The 9,301-nt window shown below is 52.2% G+C and overlaps 2 protein-coding genes across 3 annotated transcripts in view; both read right to left on the reverse strand.

Annotated features, from left to right (window-relative positions):
• Fermt3 (fermitin family member 3) overlaps positions 1 to 4,411 on the reverse strand; it is a 17,915-nt gene extending 13,504 nt beyond the window's left edge. The window contains exons 1-2 of one of the 2 annotated variants that reach the window (XM_004643774.3): positions 4,310 to 4,411; positions 3,662 to 3,835 (exon numbers count right to left, since the gene is read on the reverse strand). In XM_004643774.3, coding sequence (XP_004643831.1) covers positions 3,662 to 3,821 — 160 coding nt within the window. In that variant the 5' untranslated portion in view covers positions 3,822 to 3,835; positions 4,310 to 4,411. The remainder of the gene's footprint in view (positions 1 to 3,661; positions 3,836 to 4,309) is intronic. The other variant, XM_023703917.1, reaches the window with a different exon arrangement.
• Positions 4,412 to 5,856: 1,445 nt separating this feature from the next.
• Stip1 (stress induced phosphoprotein 1) overlaps positions 5,857 to 9,301 on the reverse strand; it is a gene marked incomplete at its 5' end in the record, with an annotated part of 11,582 nt that continues 8,137 nt past the window's right edge. The window contains 4 exons of the mRNA XM_023703955.1: positions 5,857 to 6,314; positions 7,134 to 7,306; positions 7,455 to 7,558; positions 7,734 to 7,770. Coding sequence (XP_023559723.1) covers positions 6,242 to 6,314; positions 7,134 to 7,306; positions 7,455 to 7,558; positions 7,734 to 7,770 — 387 coding nt within the window. The remainder of the gene's footprint in view (positions 6,315 to 7,133; positions 7,307 to 7,454; positions 7,559 to 7,733; positions 7,771 to 9,301) is intronic.

Raw genomic sequence — 9,301 nt, forward strand, 5'->3', positions numbered from 1 at the left:
TTTTTTTAATGTATTTGGTATAGGGTCTCACTATGTAGCTCGGACTCATAGGGTTCCTCCTGTTTTAAGCCTCCTCAGCTCTGGGATTACAGGTGTGTGCCACCACACCTGGTCTTAGTGGCTGGCTCAGTGTACCCAGGGGGGTGGGGCTGGGGTGCCAGCACAGCACGTGATACTGGTGATGGAAGCCCAGTCCTTGAGCTTGCCTAAGCAGGCACTTAGTTCACTGAGCTATCGTACAGGACCTTAATTTTAATTTTTGACATAGGGTCTCAAGGGCTAGCCAAGTAGGCGCAGGGGCCGGGGAGTTCTATCCCCGGGCCTGCCATGCTGGCCCTGCCCTCAGGGGTGTGCTGAGATGGCAAATGAAACTGAGCATGGTGGCATGTGCCTATAATCCCAGCTCTTGGGAGCCTGTAAACAGGCAGATCACTACGAGTTGGATCTAGAAGCGAGACCCTGAACACCCCATAGCTCCTTCCCTAAAATACAAAACAAACAAACAAACAAAAAAACCCCAAAAACAAAAAAACCCCAAACAAAACAAAACATAGGGTCTCACTATGTAGTTAAGGCTGGCCTCAAATGCACTGCAGCCCTCCTGCCTCGGCCTCCCAGAGGGCTGGAATTACAGATTTGCACCACCGTTCCTGGCTGGGCTTTAATTTTCTTGTGTGTAACATGTAATAATTATCCTGACTTACAGACACTGAGCCATACCTGCTACCTGGTAAGTGTCATGTGTTGGTGACACATGCATGCACACACAACCATACATGAGTAAGCATTCAGCTGAAAATATGAATCCATCACTCATCATCCAGCTGGGAACTGGGCACAGTAGTGGATGACATAGGGTCTCTTCTGTCCCCCCTGCACGCAGCAGAGACAGGCTTAGCAGCAAAGCGTGTTGGGAAGCAGTTCTGGATACACTGTCCTTCTGGATGTGCAGAGCCTATCTTTTGGGGGTTGTACTAGACCTGCTTTGGGGGTTGCCTAGCTCCCCATCCCTACTCACTTCCCCACCTGCCCCACTGTCCCTGTGTCCTGGGAGAAGCCTGTTCAATTCTCCTAGGGTTCATCCCTGCCCTCTGGCATCCTTGCTGTGGGCTGCCTCCCCCTCCTCTCTTTCTGTCTTGACTCTTCTTTTTGTGGGGGTGGGGTGAGTGGGGGGGGTGGTAGTACCAAATTCAGGACCTTGCACTTGCCAGGAAGATGCTTTTCCCACTGAGATATCTCCCCTGCCCCCTTGACTCTGTTTTGTTTCTGTCCTCTTCTGCTCCCTGGCCCTGGCCCTTCTGGTCTTTTCAATAGGTCAAAGACCCTCTCCCCCCCTTCCCCGAACTGGGGATTAAACTCAGGCCTTTGCACTTTCCAGGGAAGTGCTTATTCCACTGAGTCATCTCCCGGCCTCCTAGAGACCCTCTTGCTAGAGCGCCTCTATTCTGCAGGGACACCCAGAGCACTGACCTCTGCTCCATGCCCTTCCCTGAGCCCTGGCCAGGCCCTTGTGTCAGCTCTGGTCAGGTCAGGTCTCCGCCTTCCTTTACTCTCCACGCCTCTGTTTACCTGGCCATGTGCCCAGCATGAGGACTACAACCACAGTGGCTGCTGGTCCTAGCCTTTGAGGTGCTCTTCTCAGGCCTGTTCTAGAGGGAGGCACCCCTCCTCCCCAGAGCTCTTCCATGCCAATTTGGGGCTCTGTGACAAGGATTGCTCTGGAGTCCTGAGCACCACGCTTTTCACTTTCAATCAGTGCCAGCCTCACCTCCCAAATCCCCCTTCTCTCCACCCACCCTTCCTGACTTCTAGAAGCCTTGTCTCCTCTCCACAGGACAACACAGATGGCCTCCTTGGGGCCTCTCTGCCTCCATTCAACCCCCACTGGCTGTCACAGGGCTCAGCTCCAAGGTCCGCCATAGCTGGGCATGATGCCACATTCCTGTAGTCCCAGTACTTGGGAGGCTGAGGCAGGAGAATCACTGTGAGTTCAAGGCCAGTCTGGGCTACATAGCGAGCTCAAAACCAACCTGAACTAGATAGAAAAACACTATCATTCCCCAAACAAAAAAAGTCCTCCACAGCATGGCCTTTCCTACTGAAAACCCTGGGTACTGTCCTTTTCCCATGTGAGATCTAGGTTCCTATGGAGGCCTTGAGGCCTGCAGGAGCTATTAGGGGATCCCTGGACTGGTGTCTTGTTATGTCTAGTGGCCCTGACTCAAAGCAACCCTGTGTCTCCAGCCTTGCTGCTCAGCTCCTCTTTACTGTCACCATCTCTCTTGATTTGCCTTAAGCAGCCTTTCCTGGGAAGTACCCCATCCAGGGGTCCAGTCCCCCATGGTGGCTCTCCTTTGGCAATTGGCATGGAGCACTAGGCCAGGCAGGAAGGGGTCAACTTCACCAGCCAGGCATATACCGGGAGACATCAGCCCATGTTGGGTGTACTTAGGAAGGACTGGGAGTGGGGCAGGCAGGGACATGTCCTCAGTGCAGGGGTAGAGAACTGCAGGGACTTGTACAAGCCCATTAGCAGTGGAAAACCCACAGGCTGTGTTCTGTGGACAGCCTGGTCCTTGGGCCCCCTTTTGTCCTGTCTTGGCCCAGGCCTACTGGGACTTTGTCTGACACCCAGTCTCCCCAGGGAGCCTCTGCTCTTCACTTCTGCTTTCACAGCTTCTTTGGGTCCTGCCTCTGGGGGCTCCTTCCCTGCTTGTGCTCTGGGGCTGTGCTAGCCTGGGGTCTTCTGCCAACAGTCATGTTGATCCCACCCCCCGGCTGCACATGGCAGCTGGCTGAGTCTGAGGAAATCTTCCCTAGATGCCCAGGCCCCAAGCTCCAGGCCAAGATTCCTGTGACCTGCCTTTTGGCCCTGGTTATTGGGGTGCTCCTGCTGCCTTCCCAAGAAGGGCAGCTCCTACCAGGCAGGGCAGGATGATAAGTCCCCATGTCCCTGGCCCTTCATCTCACTGCCATGACTGAGACCGCAGGCTGCTCTGCTGTAACTTCCTGTGGGGGTAGGGCCTTCCCACCCAGATGGGGCCTGTCACCAGCCTGCTCAGAGCTTCCCCAGGGAGGAAGTGTGGAGCAGGGCCCAGGTCACCAGGAGCCCCTAGCCCTCCCTCAGGCCCCTGAAACAAATGTTTGGCTTCTCCCCAGGAAAGCCCTCTCCTGCCCTAAGAAGTGAGTCAATGGAGGCTGGGTGTAGCGGTGGGCATCTGTCATCCTAGTACTCTGGGAGGTTGAGGGAGGAGGATTGAAAGTTGGGGCCCAGCTTGAGCAATTTAGCCACTTAGTGAAACCTTATCTCAATTTAATTAAGAAAAAGGATGGGAATGTAGCTCAGAGTCAAGGCCTTGGGTTCAATCTCCAGTACTACCGCCCACCCCAAAACACAAAATGGATGAGTGAAGGACTGTGGCCATCTGCCTGAGGGGACCTGGCAGAAGCAGCTGGAGTGGGAGGAAGGGAGGCAGTGTGATGGGAAGGAGGGGGAAGGAGGGGAAATGTCTTTTTTGGAACTACATGATTAAGAGATGCCTGAGTCACTGTGACATGGTTATCGCAAGCTAGACAGCAGGGGTGGCCCGGAAGCACCAAGGGACAACTGTGGCGGCCGCCTGGGTGCTGTGCTGCGGAGATGGGGCGGTGGGGCACTCACTGATCTCCTCCACAATCTTCAGGAGTACACCGCCAATGTGTGACTCTCCGGTGACTCGGAGGGTGACCGACTCAGCCTCGGGGTCTTCCTCACCCACAAATACTCGCAGCTCCCAGGACGAGTCAATGTAGTCCCCTGTGGCTGTCTTCATCCCTGCCATGGCTGTGGCTGCTTCTGCCAGGAGGGTTAGAGAGGTCAGGTGGGCAGCCCCATGGTGCTCCAGATAGCTGATGGGCAAGGAGCAAGCCAGAGGCCAGCATGGCCAGGCAGTAGCAAAACGCAGGATGCCAGGGTGATCCTCTCTCTGTCATGGTACTTGAGCTGAAGGGAGCCTGAAACCACGTTGTCCAGCCCATTCCCATCCTACGGACAGGAAGACTGAGGCAGGGTAAGAAAAGGCTCACTCAAGAGTACCCTGCTCGGTGGAGGGCTGGGCCCCAGCCCACACTGCTCTCCCACCTCAGCCCCAGACCCTCACTGGGAGGGTAGACCCAGCTACTACCCAAGCACCCAAGCCGACTGGAGATTTTCAGCAGTGGAAGGCGCCAGCTGCTGCGTGGCTTGTGGCTCGGCAAGAGGGAGGCTGAGCAGAGCTGTGGGGCAGGGAGGAGGAGGACCCTCAGCCCAGAGCCACAGGCTGGAGCTTACCTGGCCTGCCAAGGGCTGGACCTGGGGGTGGCCTCAGGCTGTGCACCTGCAGAACTTCCTTGCCTCTGCTTTCTCTTTGGAGCTTCCCTCAGAGGGCAGCCCTCATTGCCTTATCGGCGAGTTGGCCCCTCCCCAGGGCGGGCACTGGGTGCAGGAAGCACACTGCCAGCAAGCAAACGGCTCTCCAGTGGGGCCCTGCCTTTGTCCCCAGTGAGCATAGGATGCCAGAGTAGGACTTGTGGATACTACAGACCCAGCCCCTCCTCAGTTTCATGTGAGGAGCTGCCATTGGTACATAGGACAGCCTGCCAGCATAGGACCACTTCTTCAGCCCCTGGGTGATGTACTGGCATGGACTGAACGGATGGATCCAGGCCCTTTAGGACCTTGGCAGGTCAATCTGGCCTAAACTCCACTGCTCCTAACCAATAATATATATATATATTTTTTTTGTGGAACCAGAGATTGAACTCAGGACCTTGTGCTTGTCAGGGAAGCACTTATTCCACTGAGCCATCTCCCTTGCCCCCCTAACCAATAATACTTGAAGGCCCCAGAGCACCAAGGTGCTTTCATTCTTCCTGCCCTCCAACAGGGTTTCCAGTATCCATCTTGCTGCTGCCCAGGTATTCAGAGGTCTTCCCCCCACTTCATAGCCCTCCCTGACCCACTGACCTCGGCCCCAAGTGTGACATTTCTACTCAGCTGCTACCTATCATCCAAGACCACTCCTGCTCAGATGTCACCCTCTGGCGCCCCTCTGGTGGCTGACATCCCCCTGCTCATCTTTGTTCTGGGACCTATGCTTCCACAGAGCAATGCTAAGCACTCAGCCTTTGAGTGGACTGGGAAGAAGTAGGAGCCCAGACAGCAGCAGATGCCACTGTGGGTGGGGCTATTTGAACTGTGCCACCCACATGGGGCAGGCCTTCGGGGATTCCCAGGGGAAAAGCTGGCTTATGCAAACCCAGAGGTGCAGAGTACAGCCTACTGCTTGCCTCAGCGCCTTGTCTGCCCAGAAAGCAGTACTCTTGGTACAAATGAGGAAGTTTAATTGCTGCCCAAAAGCCTCTCAGCCCAGGAAGAGGGCTTTAGGAAACACTGCTGAGTGTAAGTAGAGTTTAGCTCCGTCAGCTACGACTGACAGTGGAGTTCTAGATCCCACCCAGACTCCACCTAACAGGAAGCAAGTCTCTATGTCAAGAGCTGATCTCACAATTCATTTTAATTTTTGGTTGCATTCAGTATTCTCTAGATATAGCTGATTTCTTATTTTGAGATTGAAATGTGGACAGCTAACAGTATGGGGACCAAAGTTGATCTGATGCCATTTGGTCAAGGGGTGTTTTCAGGAGGGTCCCCATCTGCTGAGTAAGAGCACCACCTAGTGTTCACCTTTGGTAGAGCCCTGAAACCCAGCAACATTTATACCCATTCCAATGACCCCATCCCACTTGGGTTCCATACATCTCCCACCCAGTCCAGTGAACCCCAACGGTCAGTCTTTGGAGGAAAAAAAGAAATCACTCAAAGGCCACAAAAACATGTAACCACGTCCAACTGGCTTGTTTTATTGGAGGTGGGGACGTGGCAATAACAATATGAAGACAGCTGGGACCGCAGGTTGGGAAGAAGACCCTTCCCTCCCCATATTGCCCACTGTCCCAAATAAAAAATAACCAACTATGGGGGAGCAGCTGAGACAGACCAGGGCATGGGGGAAGGAGACACAAAACTCGAGGGCAGCAGTGAGGAGACCATGCGTGTGCTGGGAGGCCCGTGGCGGCGGCTGTTTGAGTCTGTGTCTTCCAGGTAGGCATGTATAAATATAAAGATAAGCTCTTCTTTCTCCCCTCTCCCTCTGCTGTGCTGCTCGCCGCCATCCCAGCGTCTTTCCACATGGGAGGGCGAAGGGAAGAGGTGAGCAAGTCATCACCGAATTGCGATCAGACCCACATCCATCAGCTTCTGGATCTTTTGCGCTATTACAGGGTTCTTTAAGTGTCTGAAGAGGAAAAGGTGAAGTGAGCTGAAACGAACCCCAGAAAGGCTTCCCTGCTTTCAACAAGCTCCAATTCAAACCCTGCACAGCCAAAGTCAGGATATAGAAAAGGTCTGCTGAAGCTGGCCAGGCAGACCTGGCAAAGTCTTCTCTGCTATGCAAAACCCATCAGGCCTACTGTGTACAAGCCTCAAAACCCTTTCCTGAAAAACTGGCCCTTCCAGCTGACTGCCTAAGCTGCGAACTGAAAACCACCCACTGCCCCTGCCCCCACAGTATGGGAGGGGATTCAAACAAAGGCCTTTCTTTTTTTTTTGAGATAGGGTCTCACAAGTAGTTCAGGCTGGCCTTAAAGCACTCCTCCTCTCTCAGCCTCCTCAGTGCTGGAATTACAGATATGTACTACCATGTCCAGCTCCCCAGCATTTTTATTTTTTTTATTTTTTATTTTTAACATTTATTGTGTGTGTGTGGCCAGCTCAGCCCACCAGGGGGCGCAGCTGGCTGGCATGTGGTGCTGGGGGATCGAACCGTGGTCCCTGTACTTTGCCAAGCTTGTTCTAAGTAGGTGCTTTAGACCACTGAGCCATCTCTCCAGCCCCTCCCCAGCATTTTTAGAAAGATGGTCTTGTTAAGTCACTAAATTACCCATGCTGGGCTTGAATTTATAATCTTCCTGCCTCAGCCTTCCACAGTACTGGGATCCCAGGTTGTGCTACTACACTTGGCTCTGTCTTTCCAGTTTTAAGAAAGATTACACAACCTTCCTAGGTAGATCATGCCCCGCTAACTCTGCAAGGCCATCTCCTGAACTTCGCTTACTCGCTGAGTGCCTGGGGGTCCTTCTGCATCTGCTCCAGGATGAGCCGCATGGCTGGGTCACTCATTATCTGCTGCACCTCAGGGTCAGCCATGGCCCGTCGCTTCACATCCTCAGGGTTGTCGTGCCTGTTGTACTGAGCCATCATACAGCGCTGGTAGCCGTCAGCAGCCTCCTGTATTCCAAAAGGAAAGGGTGACATCACACGGCTCACTTCTCTACCAAGTTCACAACAACAAAGCCAGTGATAAGGAGACAGGAGAACAATACACCACCTACAGAAAAAACAGGCAGAGGTAGCCCATGAGGGCAGCTGAGCCCACCTTACAGCCGGTGTCCAGGTCCAGGGCCTTCTGGTACACATCCATGGCCTTTGTGTAGTCCTTCATGGCCTCCAGCGCAGCGGCTTTCCGGGTGTAACCCTTGACTACAGACAAATAGGGGGTGAGGTGCCAGCCGAGTACTCCCGAGTCCCATGAGCTTTCTCCAGCAGACTCCCTTGGTGTCTGATGATCTAGGCGCTACAGGGTACGGCCTTATCCTTTTATTTATTCATTTTTTAAATCTCAACAGAGTAGGGAGAGGCAGGGAAAGGCACTTACTGAAGGTCGGCTCCAGCTGGATGCACTCTTCACAGTCCTAGGGAGAAGCAACAGAAAGATATTAGGCTCTCCTTAGCAGAATGTAGCTGAACTGCTCAATCCTGACCTCAGATGGGCCAGAGGCTTTAGTTTTTGCCTCTGCTGCTCCTCCCAGTGCTGGCCCTGGGTCAAGCAGGACAACAGCGTGAGAAAGCTGGGTTTCGGCCTAGGAAAGACAACTCCAGAGAGATCACTGTCCCACTGAGTATCAGCATCTTCCTGAGGCTGATATTATGACAAACAGAAAAGGTGGTGACACTTCTCGTTTTGACAGAAAGAGAATATGCCAACCAAGTAAAATATACCAGCCTAGATACTTGCTCAAAAATTGGACATAGGGCCTGGTGAGATAGCTTGGTGGTCTTCTAAGTGCCTGCCTAGCAAGCACAAATTCTTGTGCATGCCATGCTGGCCACCAAAACCAGGTGTGGTGGTGTACCTGTAATCCCAGCACTCAGGAGGCTGAGACAGGAGGATCACTACAAGTCTGAACTATATAGCAGACCCTGTATCAAACATATCAGCCTTCTAAATGGTAAAGATTACAGGCGTGTACCACCATATCTGGCTGTATTAATTTTGAGATCAGAAGAGTCTCACTATGTTGCCCAGGCTCGTCTCAAGTAATCCTGCCATCTGTAGACACGTCACTGCACTTGCCCTAATTCTCTTTCACAAATGTTTCAAAAAAGCATCAATATTTTTTCTAACAGAGGTAGAGGATATATAAGATATTAGCTGTGTACTGTTTGGAACAGGTTATAAATAAAAAATAAGGGCCGGTCAGATAAATCAGTGGATTAAAGCATCTGTTTAAGCAGACGCAGAGGCCAGGGGTCCAATCCCAGGTGTGCTGGTGCTGGCCCCTCCTGCCAGCCCTGTCCAGGGAACACACTGAAATGTCATTATTGAGACTGGATGTGGTGGCGCATGCCTGTAATCCCAGCAGTTGGGAGACTGAAAAACAGGAGGATCACTACAAATCCGATCTGTGCAGTGAGACCCTGTACTAAATACATAATAAAAAAAAAAGTATGCCATCTGAGCAACAACTTTGAAGACAACAATGTGCAACATAACAACCATTGCTGAATTTTTTTTTTTTTAGAAAATATGCCTTTAATATTTTATCTTTTCGTTGCATTTATAACATAATTCACTTCAATGATCACGCTGAATTCTTATCATCTTGTATTTTTTTTAAATTTATTTGTGTGTGTGTGGCCAGCTCACCCCACCAGGGGGTGGGGCCGGCTGGCATGTGGTGCTGGGGGATTGAACCATGGTCCCTGTGCTTTGCTAAGCTTGTTCCAAGTAGGTGCTTCAGACCACTGAGCCATCTCACCAGCCCCTCATCTTGTATTTTGAAATTCTGTATTGTTTCTAACATTTTAGCTATTTTTCAAATTCTTTTAAAAATAGAGATAAGTGGGCTGGAGAGATGGCTCAGTGGTCTAAAGCACCTACTTGAAACAAGCTTGGCAAAGCACAGGGACCGCGGTTCGATCCCCAGCACCACATGCCAGCCA

Source organism: Octodon degus, unplaced genomic scaffold (assembly GCF_000260255.1).
Source record: "Octodon degus isolate 3935 unplaced genomic scaffold, OctDeg1.0 scaffold00184, whole genome shotgun sequence".
Lineage (NCBI taxonomy): Eukaryota > Metazoa > Chordata > Mammalia > Rodentia > Octodontidae > Octodon > Octodon degus.